Raw genomic sequence first — 16,429 nt, forward strand, 5'->3', positions numbered from 1 at the left:
GGGGGGGAATAGTGCCCCATCATTGGTGTTCCTGGGGGGGAATAGTGCCCCATCATTGGTGTTCCTGGGGGGGAATAGTGCCCCATCATTGGTGTTCCTGGGGGTGGGGGGAATAGTGCCCCATCATTGGTGTTCCTGGGGGTGGGGAATAGTGTCCCATCATTGGTGTTCCTGGGGGGAGGTGAATAGTGCCCCATCATTGGTGTTTCTGGGGGGAGGGGAATAGTGCCCCATCATTGGTGTTACTGGGGGGGGGAATAGTGCCCCATCATTGGTGTTCCTGGGGGGAGGGGAATAGTGCCCCATCATCGGTGTTCCTGGGGGGAGGGGAATAGTGCCCCACCATTGGTGTTCCTGGGGGGGAATAGTGCCCTATCATTGGTGTTCCTGGGGGGAGGGGAATAGTGCCCCATCATTGGTGTTCCTGGGGGGAGGGGAATAGTGCCCCATCATTGGTGTTCCTGGGGGGAGGGGAATAGTGCCCCATCATTGGTGTTCCTGGGGGGGGAATAGTGCCCCACCATTGGTGTTCCTGGGGGGAGGGGAATAGTGCCCCATCATTGGTGTTCCTGGGGGGGAATAGTGCCCCATCATTGGTGATCCTGGGGGGGGATAGTGCCCCATCATTGGTGTTCCTGGGGGGAGAGGAATAGTGCCCCATCATTGGTGTTCCTGGGGGGAGGGGAATAGTGCCCCATCATTGGTGTTCCTGGGGGTGGGGAATAGTGTCCCATCATTGGTGTTCCTGGGGGTGGGGGGAATAGTGCCCCACCATTGGTGTTCCTGGGGGGGAATAGTGCCCCATCATTGGTGTTCCTGGGGGGGAATAGTGCCCCATCATTGGTGTTCCTGGGGGGAGGGGAATAGTGCCCCATCATTGGTGTTCCTGGGGGGGGGAATAGTGCCCCATCATTGGTGTTCCTGGGGGGAGGGGAATAGTGCCCCATCATTGGTGTTCCTGGGGTGGGGGAAATAGTGCCCCATCTTTGGTGTTCCTGGGGGTGGGGGGAATAGTGCCCCATCATTGGTGTTCCTGGGGGGAGGGGAATAGTGCCCCATCATTGGTGTTCCTGGAGGAGGGGAATAGTGCCCCATCATTGGTGTTCCTGGGGGTGGGGGGAATAGTGCCCCATCATTGGTGTTCCTGGGGGGAGGGGAATAGTGCCCCATCATTGGTGTTCCTGGGGGAGGGGAATAGTGCCCCATCATTGGTGTTCCGGGGGGGGAATAGTGCCCCATCATTGGTGTTCCTGGGGGAAGGGGAATAGTGCCCCATCATTGGTGTTCCTGGGGGGGGAATAGTGCCCCATCATTGGTGTTCCTGGGGGGGAATAGTGCCCCATCATTGGTGTTCCTGGGGGTGGGGGGAATAGTGCCCCACCATTGGTGTTCCTGGGGGGGAATAGTACCCCATCATTGGTGTTCCTGGGGGGAGGGGAATAGTGCCCCATCATTGGTGTTCCGGGGGGGGGAATAGTGCCCCATCATTGGTGTTCCTGGGGGGAGGGGAATAGTGCCCCATCATTGGTGTTCCTGGGGTGGGGGAAATAGTGCCCCATCATTGGTGTTCCTGGGGGTGGGGGGAATAGTGCCCCACCATTGGTGTTCCTGGGGGGGGAATAGTGCCCCATCATTGGTGTTCCTGGGGGGAGGGGAATTGTGCCCCATCATTGGTGTTCCTAGGGGGGGGAATAGTGCCCCATCATTGGTGTTCCTGGGGAGGGGAATAGTGCCCCATCATTGGTGTTCCTGGGGGGAGGGGAATAGTGCCCCATCATTGGTGTTCCTGGGGGTGGGGAATAGTGCCCCATCATTGGTGTTCCTGGGGGTGGGGGGAATAGTGCCCCATCATTGGTGTTCCTGGGGGTGGGGGAAATAGTGCCCCATCATTGGTGTTCCTGGGGGGAGAGGAATAGTGCCCCATCATTGGTGTTCCTGGGGGGAGGGGAATAGTACCCCATCATTGGTGTTCCTGGGGGGAGAGGAATAGTGCCCCATCATTGGTGTTCCTGGGGGGTGGGGAATAGTGTCCCATCATTGGTGTTCCTGGGGGGTGGGGAATAGTGCCCCATCATTGGTGTTCCTGGGGGGGAATAGTGCCCCATCATTGGTGTTCCTGGGGGGAGGGGAATAGTGCCCCATCATTGGTGTTCCTGGGGGGGGGAATAGTGCCCCATCATTGGTGTTCCTGGGGGGAGGGGAATAGTGCCCCATCATTGGTGTTCCTGGGGGGTGGGGAATAGTGCCCCATCATTGGTGTTCCTGGGGGGGGAATAGTGCCCCATCATTGGTGTTCCTGGGGGGGAATAGTGCCCCATCATTGGTGTTCCTGGGGGGGGAATAGTGCCCCATCATTGGTGTTCCTGGGGGGGGAATAGTGCCCCATCATTGGTGTTCCTGGGGGTGGGGGGAATAGTGCCCCACCATTGGTGTTCCTGGGGGGGAATAGTACCCCATCATTGGTGTTCCTGGGGGGAGAGGAATAGTGCCCCATCATTGGTGTTCCTGGGGGGGAATAGTGCCCCATCATTGGTGTTCCTGGGGGGTGGGGAATAGTGTCCCATCATTGGTGTTCCTGGGGGGTGGGGAATAGTGCCCCATCATTGGTGTTCCTGGGGGGGAATAGTGCCCCATCATTGGTGTTCCTGGGGGGAGGGGAATAGTGTCCCATCATTGGTGTTCCTGGGGGGTGGGGAATAGTGCCCCATCATTGGTGTTCCTGGGGGGGAATAGTGCCCCATCATTGGTGTTCCTGGGGGGAGGGGAATAGTGCCCCATCATTGGTGTTCCTGGGGGGGGAATAGTGCCCCATCATTGGTGTTCCTGGGGGGAGGGGAATAGTGCCCCACCATTGGTGTTCCTGGGGGTGGGGAATAGTGTCCCATCATTGGTGTTCCTGGGGGGGAATAGTGCCCCATCATTGGTGTTCCTGGGGTGGAATAGTGCCCCATCATTGGTGTTCCTGGGGGTGGGGGGAATAGTGCCCCATCATTGGTGTTCCTGGGGGTGGGGGGAATAGTGCCCCATCATTGGTGTTCCTGGGGGTGGGGGGAATAGTGCCCCATCATTGGTGTTCCTGGGGGGGGGAAATAGTGCCCCATCATTGGTGTTCCTGGGGGGAGGGGAATAGTGCCCCATCATTGGTGTTCCTGGGGGAGGGGAATAGTGCCCCATCATTGGTGTTCCTGGGGGAGGGGAATAGTGCCCCATCATTGGTGTTCCGGGGGGGGGAATAGTGCCCCATCATTGGTGTTCCTGGGGGGAGGGGAATAGTGCCCCATCATTGGTGTTCCTGGGGGGGGGAATAGTGCCCCATCATTGGTGTTCCTGGGGGTGGGGGGAATAGTGCCCCACCATTGGTGTTCCTGGGGGGGAATAGTACCCCATCATTGGTGTTCCTGGGGGGAGGGGAATAGTGCCCCATCATTGGTGTTCCGGGGGGGGGAATAGTGCCCCATCATTGGTGTTCCTGGGGGGAGGGGAATAGTGCCCCATCATTGGTGTTCCTGGGGTGGGGGAAATAGTGCCCCATCATTGGTGTTCCTGGGGGTGGGGGGAATAGTGCCCCACCATTGGTGTTCCTGGGGGGGAATAGTGCCCCATCATTGGTGTTCCTGGGGGGAGGGGAATTGTGCCCCATCATTGGTGTTCCTGGGGGGGGGAATAGTGCCCCATCATTGGTGTTCCTGGGGAGGGGAATAGTGCCCCATCATTGGTGTTCCTGGGGGGAGGGGAATAGTGCCCCATCATTGGTGTTCCTGGGGGTGGGGAATAGTGCCCCATCATTGGTGTTCCTGGGGGTGGGGGGAATAGTGCCCCATCATTGGTGTTCCTGGGGGTGGGGGAAATAGTGCCCCATCATTGGTGTTCCTGGGGGGAGAGGAATAGTGCCCCATCATTGGTGTTCCTGGGGGGAGGGGAATAGTACCCCATCATTGGTGTTCCTGGGGGGAGAGGAATAGTGCCCCATCATTGGTGTTCCTGGGGGGTGGGGAATAGTGTCCCATCATTGGTGTTCCTGGGGGGTGGGGAATAGTGCCCCATCATTGGTGTTCCTGGGGGGGAATAGTGCCCCATCATTGGTGTTCCTGGGGGGAGGGGAATAGTGCCCCATCATTGGTGTTCCTGGGGGGGGGAATAGTGCCCCATCATTGGTGTTCCTGGGGGGAGGGGAATAGTGCCCCATCATTGGTGTTCCTGGGGGTGGGGAATAGTGTCCCATCATTGGTGTTCCTGGGGGGGGAATAGTGCCCCATCATTGGTGTTCCTGGGGGGGAATAGTGCCCCATCATTGGTGTTCCTGGGGGGGGAATAGTGCCCCATCATTGGTGTTCCTGGGGGTGGGGAATAGTGCCCCATCATTGGTGTTCCTGGGGGTGGGGGGAATAGTGCCCCATCATTGGTGTTCCTGGGGGGAGGGGAATAGTGCCCCATCATTGGTGTTCCTGGGGGGTGGGGAATAGTGCCCCATCATTGGTGTTCCTGGGGGGAGGGGAATAGTGCCCCATCATTGGTGTTCCTGGGGGGTGGGGAATAGTGCCCCATCATTGGTGTTCCTGGGGGGGGAATAGTGCCCCATCATTGGTGTTCCTGGGGGGGAATAGTGCCCCATCATTGGTGTTCCTGGGGGGGGAATAGTGCCCCATCATTGGTGTTCCTGGGGGGGAATAGTGCCCCATCATTGGTGTTCCTGGGGGTGGGGGGAATAGTGCCCCACCATTGGTGTTCCTGGGGGGGAATAGTACCCCATCATTGGTGTTCCTGGGGGGAGAGGAATAGTGCCCCATCATTGGTGTTCCTGGGGGGGAATAGTGCCCCATCATTGGTGTTCCTGGGGGGAGGGGAATAGTGCCCCATCATTGGTGTTCCTGGGGGGGGAATAGTGCCCCATCATTGGTGTTCCTGGGGGGAGGGGAATAGTGCCCCATCATTGGTGTTCCTGGGGGTGGGGAATAGTGTCCCATCATTGGTGTTCCTGGGGGGGAATAGTGCCCCACCATTGGTGTTCCTGGGGGGGAATAGTGCCCCATCATTGGTGTTCCTGGGGGGGAATAGTGCCCCATCATTGGTGTTCCTGGGGGGGGGGAATAGTGCCCCATCATTGGTGTTCCTGGGGGTGGGGGGAATAGTGCCCCATCATTGGTGTTCCTGGGGGTGGGGGGAATAGTGCCCCATCATTGGTGTTCCTGGGGGTGGGGGGAATAGTGCCCCATCATTGGTGTTCCTGGGGGGGAAATAGTGCCCCATCATTGGTGTTCCTGGGGGGAGGGGAATAGTGCCCTATCATTGGTGTTCCTGGGGGGAGGGGAATAGTGCCCCATCATTGGTGTTCCTGGGGGTGGGGAGTAGTGGCCCATAATTGCTGTTCCTGGGGGTGGGGGGGAATAGTGCCCCATCATTGGTGTTCCTGGGGGGGGAATAGTGGCCCATAATTGCTGTTCCTGGGGGTGGGGGGGAATAGTGCCCCATCATTGGTGTTCCTGGGGGTGGGGGGAATAGTGCCCCATCATTGGTGTTCCTGGGGGTGGGGGGAATAGTGCCCTATCATTGGTGTTCCTGGGGGGGAATAGTGCCCCATCATTGGTGTTCCTGAGGGGGAATAGTGCCCCATCATTGGTGTTCCTGGGGGAGGGGAATAGTGCCCCATCATTGGTGTTCCTGGGGGGGGGGGAATAGTGCCCCATCATTGGTGATCCTGGGGGGGATAGTGCCCCATCATTGGTGATCCTGGGGGGAGGGGAATAGTGCCCCATCATTGGTGTTCCTGGGGGGATTAGTGCCCCATCATTGGGTTTCCTGGGGGGAGGGGAATAGTGCCCCATCATTGGTGTTCCTGGGGGTGGGGGGAATAGTGCCCCATCATTGGTGTTCCTGGGGGTGGGGGGAATAGTGCCCCATCATTGGTGTTCCTGGGGGGGGAATAGTGCCCCATCATTGGTGTTCCTGGGGGGGGAATAGTGCCCCATCATTGGTGTTCCTGGGGGTGGGGGGAATAGTGCCCCATCATTGGTGTTCCTGGGGGGAGGGGAATAGTGCCCCATCATTGGTGTTCCTGGGGGGAGGGGAATAGTGCCCCATCATTGGTGTTCCTGGGGGGAGGGGAATAGTGCCCTATTATTGGTGTTCCTGGGGGGAGGGGAATAGTGCCCCGTCATTGGTGTTCCTGGGGGGAGGGGAATAGTGCCCCATCATTGGTATTCCTGGGGGGAGTAGTGCCCCATCATTGGTGTTCATGGGGGGGGATAGTGCCCCATCATTGGTGTTCCTGGGGGTGGGGGGAATAGTGCCCCACCATTGGTGTTCCTGGGGGGGAATAGTGCCCCATCATTGGTGTTCCTGGGGGGAGGGGAATCGTGCCCCATCATTGGTGTTCCTGGGGGGGAATAGTGCCTCATCATTGGTGTTCCTGGGGGGGGAATAGTGCCCCATCATTGGTGTTCCTGGGGTGGGGGGAATAGTGCCCCATCATTGGTGTTCCTGGGGTGGGGGGAATAGTGCCCCATCATTGGTGTTCCTGGGGGGAGGGGAATAGTGCCCCATCATTGGTGTTCCTGGGGTGGGGGGAATAGTGCCCTATCATTGGTGTTCCTGGGGGTGGGGGGAATAGTGCCCCATCATTGGTGTTCCTGGGGGTGGTGGGTAATAGTGCCCCATCATTGGTGTTCCTGGGGTGGGGGGAATATTGCCCCATCATTGGTGTTCCTGGGGAGGGGAATAGTGCCCCATCATTGGTGTTCCTGGGGGGAGGGGAATAGTGCCCCATCATTGGTGTTCCTGGGGGTGGGGAATAGTGCCCCATCATTGGTGTTCCTGGGGGTGGGGGGAATAGTGCCCCATCATTGGTGTTCCTGGGGGTGGGGGAAATAGTGCCCCATCATTGGTGTTCCTGGGGGGAGAGGAATAGTGCCCCATCATTGGTGTTCCTGGGGGGAGGGGAATAGTACCCCATCATTGGTGTTCCTGGGGGGAGAGGAATAGTGCCCCATCATTGGTGTTCCTGGGGGGTGGGGAATAGTGTCCCATCATTGGTGTTCCTGGGGGGTGGGGAATAGTGCCCCATCATTGGTGTTCCTGGGGGGGAATAGTGCCCCATCATTGGTGTTCCTGGGGGGAGGGGAATAGTGCCCCATCATTGGTGTTCCTGGGGGGAGGGGAATAGTGCCCCATCATTGGTGTTCCTGGGGGGGGGGAATAGTGCCCCATCATTGGTGTTCCTGGGGGGAGGGGAATAGTGCCCCATCATTGGTGTTCCTGGGGGTGGGGAATAGTGTCCCATCATTGGTGTTCCTGGGGGGGGAATAGTGCCCCACCATTGGTGTTCCTGGGGGGGAATAGTGCCCCATCATTGGTGTTCCTGGGGGGAGGGGAATAGTGCCCCATCATTGGTGTTCCTGGGGGGGGGGAATAGTGCCCCATCATTGGTGTTCCTGGGGGTGGGGAATAGTGTCCCATCATTGGTGTTCCTGGGGGGGGAATAGTGCCCCATCATTGGTGTTCCTGGGGGGGAATAGTGCCCCATCATTGGTGTTCCTGGGGGGGGAATAGTGCCCCATCATTGGTGTTCCTGGGGGTGGGGAATAGTGCCCCATCATTGGTGTTCCTGGGGGTGGGGGGAATAGTGCCCCATCATTGGTGTTCCTGGGGGGAGGGGAATAGTGCCCCATCATTGGTGTTCCTGGGGGGTGGGGAATAGTGCCCCATCATTGGTGTTCCTGGGGGGAGGGGAATAGTGCCCCATCATTGGTGTTCCTGGGGGGGAATAGTGCCCCATCATTGGTGTTCCTGGGGGGAGGGGAATAGTGCCCCATCATTGGTGTTCCTGGGGGTGGGGAATAGTGTCCCATCATTGGTGTTCCTGGGGGGGAATAGTGCCCCATCATTGGTGTTCCTGGGGGGGAATAGTGCCCCACCATTGGTGTTCCTGGGGGGGGAATAGTGCCCCATCATTGGTGTTCCCACCATTGGTGTTCCTGGGGGGGGAATAGTGCCCCATCATTGGTGTTCCTGGGGGTGGGGGGAATAGTGCCCCATCATTGGTGTTCCTGGGGGGGGGAAATAGTGCCCCATCATTGGTGTTCCTGGGGGGAGGGGAATAGTGCCCTATCATTGGTGTTCCTGGGGGGAGGGGAATAGGGCCCCTCATTGGTGTTCCTGGGGGTGGGGAGTAGTGCCCCATCATTGGTGTTCCTGGGGGTGGGGAGTAGTGCCCTATTATTGGTGTTCCTGGGGGGGGGAATAGTGGCCCATAATTGCTGTTCCTGGGGGTGGGGGGGAATAGTGCCCCATCATTGGTGTTCCTGGGGGGGGGAATAGTGGCCCATAATTGCTGTTCCTGGGGGTGGGGGGGAATAGTGCCCCATCATTGGTGTTCCTGGGGGTGGGGGGAATAGTGCCCTATCATTGGTGTTCCTGGGGGGGAATAGTGCCCCATCATTGGTGTTCCTGAGGGGGAATAGTGCCCCATCATTGGTGTTCCTGGGGGGAGGGGAATAGTGCCCCATCATTGGTGTTCCTGGGGGGGGAATAGTGCCCCATCATTGGTGATACTGGGGGGGATAGTGCCCCATCATTGGTGATCCTGGGGGGGGAATAGTGCCCCATCATTAGTGTTCCTGGGGGGGGGATAGTGCCCTATCATTGGTGTTCCTGGGGGGGGATAGTGCCCCATCATTGGTGTTCCTGGGGGGAGAGGAATAGTGCCCCATCATTGGTGTTCCTGGGGGGGGGGAATAGTGCCCCATCATTGGTGTTCCTGGGGGGGGGGAAATAGTGCCCCATCATTGGTGTTCCTGGGGGTGGGGGGAATAGTGCCCCACCATTGGTGTTCCTGGGGGGGGAATAGTGCCCCATCATTGGTGTTCCTGGGGGGAGGGGAATTGTGCCCCATCATTGGTGTTCCTGGGGGGGGGAATAGTGCCCCATCATTGGTGTTCCTGGGGAGGGGAATAGTGCCCCATCATTGGTGTTCCTGGGGGGAGGGGAATAGTGCCCCATCATTGGTGTTCCTGGGGGTGGGGAATAGTGCCCCATCATTGGTGTTCCTGGGGGTGGGGGGAATAGTGCCCCATCATTGGTGTTCCTGGGGGTGGGGGAAATAGTGCCCCATCATTGGTGTTCCTGGGGGGAGAGGAATAGTGCCCCATCATTGGTGTTCCTGGGGGGAGGGGAATAGTACCCCATCATTGGTGTTCCTGGGGGGAGAGGAATAGTGCCCCATCATTGGTGTTCCTGGGGGGTGGGGAATAGTGTCCCATCATTGGTGTTCCTGGGGGGTGGGGAATAGTGCCCCATCATTGGTGTTCCTGGGGGGGAATAGTGCCCCATCATTGGTGTTCCTGGGGGGAGGGGAATAGTGCCCCATCATTGGTGTTCCTGGGGGGAGGGGAATAGTGCCCCATCATTGGTGTTCCTGGGGGGGGGAATAGTGCCCCATCATTGGTGTTCCTGGGGGGAGGGGAATAGTGCCCCATCATTGGTGTTCCTGGGGGTGGGGAATAGTGTCCCATCATTGGTGTTCCTGGGGGGGGAATAGTGCCCCATCATTGGTGTTCCTGGGGGGGAATAGTGCCCCATCATTGGTGTTCCTGGGGGGGGAATAGTGCCCCATCATTGGTGTTCCTGGGGGTGGGGAATAGTGCCCCATCATTGGTGTTCCTGGGGGTGGGGGGAATAGTGCCCCATCATTGGTGTTCCTGGGGGGAGGGGAATAGTGCCCCATCATTGGTGTTCCTGGGGGGTGGGGAATAGTGCCCCATCATTGGTGTTCCTGGGGGGAGGGGAATAGTGCCCCATCATTGGTGTTCCTGGGGGGTGGGGAATAGTGCCCCATCATTGGTGTTCCTGGGGGGGAATAGTGCCCCATCATTGGTGTTCCTGGGGGGGGGGTAGTGCCCCATCATTGGTGTTCCTGGGGGGCAATAGTGCCCCATCATTGGTGTTCCTGGGGGGGATAGTGCCCCATCATTGGTGTTCTTGGGGGGGATAGTGCCCCATCATTGGTGTTCTTGGGGGGGGATAGTGCCCCATCATTGGTGTTCCTGGGGGGGAATAGTGCCCCATCATTGGTGTTCCTGGGGGTGGGGAATAGTGCCCCATCATTGGTGTTCCTGGGGGTGGGGGTGATAGTGCCCCATCATTGGTGTTCCTGGGGGTGGGGGGAATAGTGCCCCATCATTGGTGTTCCTGGGGGGAGGGGAATAGTGCCCCATCATTGGTGTTCCTGGGGGGAGGGGAATAGTGCCCCATCATTGGTGTTCCTGGGGGCAGGGGAATAGTGCCCCATCATTGGTGTTCCTGGGGGGAGGGGAATAGTGCCCCATCATTGGTGTTCCTGGGGGGAGGGGAATAGTGCCCCATCATTGGTGTTCCTGGGGTGGGGGGAATAGTGCCCCATCATTGGTGTTCCTGGGGGTGGGGGAAATAGTGCCCCACCATTGGTGTTCCTGGGGGGGAATAGTGCCCCATCATTGGTGTTCCTGGGGGGAGGGGAATAGTGCCCCATCATTGGTGTTCCTGGGGGGTGGGGGGAATAGTGCCCCATCATTGGTGTTCCTGGGGGGAGGGGAATAGTGCCCCATCATTGGTGTTCCTGGGGGTTGGGGGAATAGTGCCCCATCATTGGTGTTCCTGGGGGTGGGGGGAATAGTGCCCCATCATTGGTGTTCCTGGGGGGAGGGGAATAGTGCCCCATCATTGGTGTTCCTGGGGGTTGGGGGAATAGTGCCCCATCATTGGTGTTCCTGGGGGTGGGGGGAATAGTGCCCCATCATTGGTGTTCCTGGGGGTGGGGGGAATAGTGCCCCACCATTGGTGTTCCTGGGGGGGAATAGTGCCCCATCATTGGTGTTCCTGGGGGGAGGGGAATAGTGCCCCATCATTGGTGTTCCTGGGGGGGGGGAATAGTGCCCCATCATTGGTGTTCCTGGGGGGGGGAATAGTGCCCCATCATTGGTGTTCCTGGGGGGGGAATAGTGCCCCATCATTGGTGTTCCTGGGGGGGGGAATAGTGCCCCATCATTGGTGTTCCTGGGGGGAGGGGAATAGTGCCCCATCATTGGTGTTCCTGGGGGGGAATAGTGCCCTATCATTGGTGTTCCTGGGGGGAGGGGAATAGTGCCCCATCATTGGTGTTCCTGGGGGGAGGGAAATAGTGCCCCATCATTGGTGTTCCTGGGGGGGGAATAGTGCCCCACCATTGGTGTTCCTGGGGGGAGGGGAATAGTGCCCCATCATTGGTGTTCCTGGGGTGGGGGGAATAGTGCCCCATCATTGGTGTTCCTGGGGGTGGGGGGAATAGTGCCCCATCATTGGTGTTCCTGGGGGAGGGGAATAGTGCCCCATCATTGGTGTTCCTGGGGGAGGGGAACAGTGCCCCATCATTGGTGTTCCTGGGGGGAGGGGAATAGTGCCCCATCATTTCTGTTCTTGGGGGGAATAGTGCCCCATCATTGGTGTCAGTTTGAGAAATACACAGACCTCTCCCACTCACACTCTGGTCTGGAGCCGCCATCACTCCTTCCCACACTCCGGTCCGGTTCCTCCAGCCCGCTATGGTCCGCTCCCTTGCCCCAGCCCACTCCCCCCTTTTGGGTCTGGTTCTTTGTCCAACCAAGCTCCCTTTCTATTGCACCCCCTCTGGTCCGGTTCCTCTCCCACAATGCCTCTCTTCCAAACTCCCTCCCAACCTACTCCCTCTAACGCTTGGTCTCCAAACTAGCGAACTCCCTCCAATCCTCCAGTACGGTCCTCCCTCTCCCATTCAGGGCCGGCCCCCTCACTGCATTGTCAGTAATGAATGAGGAATTTACTTTATTAGTTATGTTGTGATGCAGTTTGAGTGTAACACTCAGTTTTGTCATTATTATTTTGAATAAACTATTTTTTTTTTTAAATGATTTTATCCGATTAATCAATTATGATAATAATCGTTAGTTGCAGCTCTAGTTGTGTCTGCATTACCATTCGTTCATATCTGTGTTTTTCTGAATGAAAGGCGACCCGCAAGTGCCGTGTGTTTTATAAATGCACCACAACGCACATCATGGTTACATTACCATTTGTATCTGTGCATTTCCAAACGCATGACAACCACAAGAAAACGCACACTTTGCCATGTATTTAGAAAACACAACAATGTACATCACACTTGTGTCACCATTTAGGTTGTGCTTTTATCTGCACATTTTTTAACGCATGACAACCCACAAGAAAACGCATGATTTGTTTGCGGTGCATTTTGAAAATGTGAAATAACGTGTGTCCCGCTTGTGGAACAATTTAGGCTGCATTCACATCTCTGCATTTCTGAACATTTCCAAACACATGACAACCTACACTGGAAATGTGCACTTTGTTGTGTGTCTCAAACGCATGGCAACATGCGTCATGCATGCGTTACCATTCATTCGCATCTACACCTTTTCCAAACACATGGCAACCTGCAAGAAAAAGCACACTTTACCTTGCATTTTAAAAATGCACAGCGATGTGCGTCATGCTTGTATTACCATTTAGACTGCGTTTACATCGGTGCGTTTCCAAACGTGCGACAACCAGCACAGAAAACACTCACTTTGCACATGTTTCATAAACGCACATCACACTTGTCTTGTCTTTATGACAATTTCTGAAATGTGTGATAAAACATGCGTTTTTTTTTGTGTGCGGGTTGCATGCAGATGTTAATGCAGCCTAATCGTTAACGACGCCCCCAATCACGTGACAATGTTCTACAAACTCTCCAAAATGCACACAGAAAACAATGTGACACTTCATGACTGACAATGTTCTGGAGATACTTTGTGACATTTGTTGGGGGAGGGGAGCCCACTCCAGTGAATGAGATGTCCGATGTGCCACGCCCATTTACAGCTGAAAAATGTACAAAACTGTGTGAGTGGGAAGATCCATTTCACCTACACTCCTCCCAGCAGATGTATAATATGGAATCTTCCATTCCTGTTCTGTGGGGGAAGGTTTACAGACATATTTGTAGTCAGTCTTCTACAGGAACCACCCTGTGATGTGGATTGTCTATGTATGAATAGTAGAAGATGGATGAGGAAGGTGTACAATGGCCGTGTATTGTCTCTCAGGGGACATCTGGAGGTCATTATTGAGGAGATTTCCTGTGACATGTTCTCTCTGTACAATCTGCAGCCATAATCAGGGAAGATATTCTAATTATTCCATAATCCACCAATCCTGTGTCACCATCACTGGGGGAGGGGTCATCTACATAGGGTGTAATTGGCTATTAAGAAATGAAGGGAAACAGCAGCCAATGATATGAAGATCTGAAGATATCACACCTGAATTGTGAATAGAAATGTTTGTCGGGTCAGGACAGCCAATCAGTGATGAGTGTCCTCTCCTCAGTGGTGTGATGAGTCGGTGACCCCTCTGTAGAACATTCTGGGGTGTCACTAGGATCCGATCTTCTTCTTCCTCCATACTGAGGATGTGTATCAGAGATTTCTGCCATAGTGGAGGATATATATCTGTAGTACTGGCCGTATCATTACAAGGAGATCTGTGCTGTATATGTACACTCTGTATACACACATCTATCCCTGTACATATCTCCTCCCTATACCATCACCTCCTCCATCATCACATATTACACACATCACTTCCTCTGATCCCGGGTCACATCTTCCTCTTCTCTCTGCAGGGATCCATATTGTACAGAGGATGTACGGCTGTGAGCTGAGAGATGACGGCACCACTGAGGGGTATGATCAGGAGGGATATGATGGGAGAGATTTCATGTCTCTGGACACACAGAGAGGGATCTGGATCCCGACCATGAATGAGGCTCAGATCACCACACAGAGATTGAACAGTCCGGAGGAGAGAGTGGGGGAGAGATACAAGAATTATCTGGAGAATGAATGTATAGAATGGCTGAAGAAACACATCAACAATGGGAGAGAAGATCTGGAGAAGAGAGGTGACTATACTATATACATCATATATGTTATATCTACACACCGTATTTACACACTACACTATATACATCATATATGTTATATCTACACACCATATATACACACTACACTATATACATCATATATGTTATATCTACACACCATATATACACACTACACTATATACATCATATATGTTATATCTACACACCGTATATACACACTACACTATATACATCATATATGTTATATCTACACACCATATATACACACTACACTATATACATCATATATGTTATATATATACACACCGTATCCCCCGACGCAATATGCATGACGTCATGACATTTCACGCATGCACAGGTCAAACCTCGCACGAACGAAACCCCTAAACGTCCGGGGTGATCCAGGAACGCCGCCGGCACAGAGGGGAGCTCCCTCAAGTGGCCCAAACAAGAATGGGTCCTACCGTGGAAGCACATGTGTGGGGAGACGCCGAACAGCCGCGTCTCCCCACCGTGCCGGGAAGCCGAGTGGAAAAGAGGGACAGCCCAAAGGTGACAAGAGAGATGTGGTGCTCCATGCGGGACACACATCATAAATAATTTGTGTGCCGCAAGGCAACCAGGATTATTAAAATCGTATAAGTTGGTGTGTGTAGTATATTGATGTGATTTTGTTATCTAAATTGAAAAAAATATTGATGCAATTTTATTATCCAATTTGAAGAGCTAGATGTATATTAGATCCCACCAATCCAAATGAAACAAAAAGGAGGGAGAAATTTTGTCTTTCACCCATGGAGTTATATTCCTCCTAGACTTGGCTACCTTGCTCTGTCTATTTTGCAGAGGTGGGGGACTTGAGTCACCTGTTTGAGGACTTGCGACTTGCTTGACAAAATTAAATAAATGACTCGACTTGACTTTGACTTGTCACTAATGACTTGCGACTTGACTTTGACTTGTCACTAATGACTTGCGACTTGACTTTGACTTGTCACTAATGACTTGCGACTTGACTTTGACTTTGACTTGGGCTATTTGACTTGCAATGACTTGGCACCACCAGTGCTGTGTCTTGGCCTAGGCAAAAGCCACCCCCCCACAAAAGAAAGCTCACCCCGAGTCCCGGCTTCGGGGTAGATCAGTATTTTGACTTAATTTGTGACTTGACCAAAATAAATGACTTGACTTGACTTGCTTGACTTCTAGCAGGGACTCGACTTGACTTGCTTGCTTTTCACCACAGTAACTTGGGACTTGCTTGTGACTTGAAGGTTAAGACTTGAGACTTGCTTGTGGCTTGCACATGTGTGACTTACTCCCATCACTGCTATTTTGACTGATTAACGGTTCCCTTACGTTTAGGCTAATTCTGCCTATTGCAGATCCCTTCGTGTATAACCTAATTAGGTAACTGGAAGGGAAATGATCTGCTGTGTTTTCAAAGGATTGGGATATACCTCTACTCTTATTGCAACTCGCATGTGTTAGGAGGGGAGCGGGTGTTTAACCACCCAAAAGAAGAACAAAGTAAAGTAACACATGCATATATATTGTAGAAAATCCTAATGGAATTTTTTGATGTATCTCTTTAGAAGTTAAAACCCCCCTGAAGAAGACCAGAAAAGGAAAAAGGGTTGAAATGCATTGGGGTATTCATGGGGATTCATATTGATAGCATTGATACAATGTAACTGTACAATTAGAACTTTTTCAATGAATTGATTGCCATAGGAGATGGTCCTTTGTTGTTGCTGATGTCGACTACTGGAAATTTTATGTGATATTGATTTGTATTTATGTAATGCATTCTATGTCTGAATTAAATAATATTTTTTACTAAACGTGGTTACTAAACATTGTTTCAGAAATATTTTGCTGCTTAAAAGCCCCTGGGGAATTTTTCCACTACGGTAATTTTGCAATGCTTTTTGGGGTGTGCAGCTGTGTCAACTCTTGCATGTGTTACTTTACTTTAGCCAGTGGTATATATTCCTATAATAAATAAAGATACACCAGTGTTTATGTGAGTATAATCTGTTGAGTGAGTAATTGGATTTTTTAAGGCCATACAGTGTAGATTTATAGCAGGATGTCTCCCATGTTCCCAGGGATGGACTGGCCATTGGGACTACCGGGAGATTCCCGGTGGGCCTATGGGATGGTTTACAGTGACAGCCCGAGTCTCTGCGCTCCTCTGCTTATGAGAGTATAAGCCAGGACCTGCTCCGCTGCTCCCACACATCCACAGCCAATCAGCAGGTAGTGTAACTCTCCCCAGCCCGCCACATTTGAATACACAGGTGCTGGAGCGGGGCTGAATGGGGCACGAGGAAGGAGAAAACACAGTATCTGAAGCCGATACAAGAAGGTATGACCACAGCTACAGCAAAATCAGCCCTGCAGCACAGAGTGCTAGCTGAATGGGAACAAGATGGTGGGACTCTGGAGCAATGTCACATATACACTGGCTGCAGTGTCTTTCTGAAATCTATG

General features: G+C 54.0%; 1 protein-coding gene across 4 annotated transcripts in view; it reads left to right on the forward strand.

The window, feature by feature from the left end:
* The window catches only part of LOC141107544 (class I histocompatibility antigen, F10 alpha chain-like), a 154,532-nt gene that overhangs the window by 79,544 nt on the left and 58,559 nt on the right, over positions 1-16,429 (forward strand). For all 4 annotated transcript variants that reach the window (XR_012235927.1, XM_073598354.1, XM_073598353.1 and 1 more), the window contains exon 3: positions 13,673-13,951. Coding sequence is in view for 3 of the 4 variants with exons in the window: in XM_073598354.1 (XP_073454455.1) it covers positions 13,673-13,951 (279 nt within the window). In the remaining variant the exon portion in view is untranslated. The remainder of the gene's footprint in view (positions 1-13,672; positions 13,952-16,429) is intronic.

Source organism: Aquarana catesbeiana, linkage group LG09 (assembly GCF_042186555.1).
Source record: "Aquarana catesbeiana isolate 2022-GZ linkage group LG09, ASM4218655v1, whole genome shotgun sequence".
Lineage (NCBI taxonomy): Eukaryota > Metazoa > Chordata > Amphibia > Anura > Ranidae > Aquarana > Aquarana catesbeiana.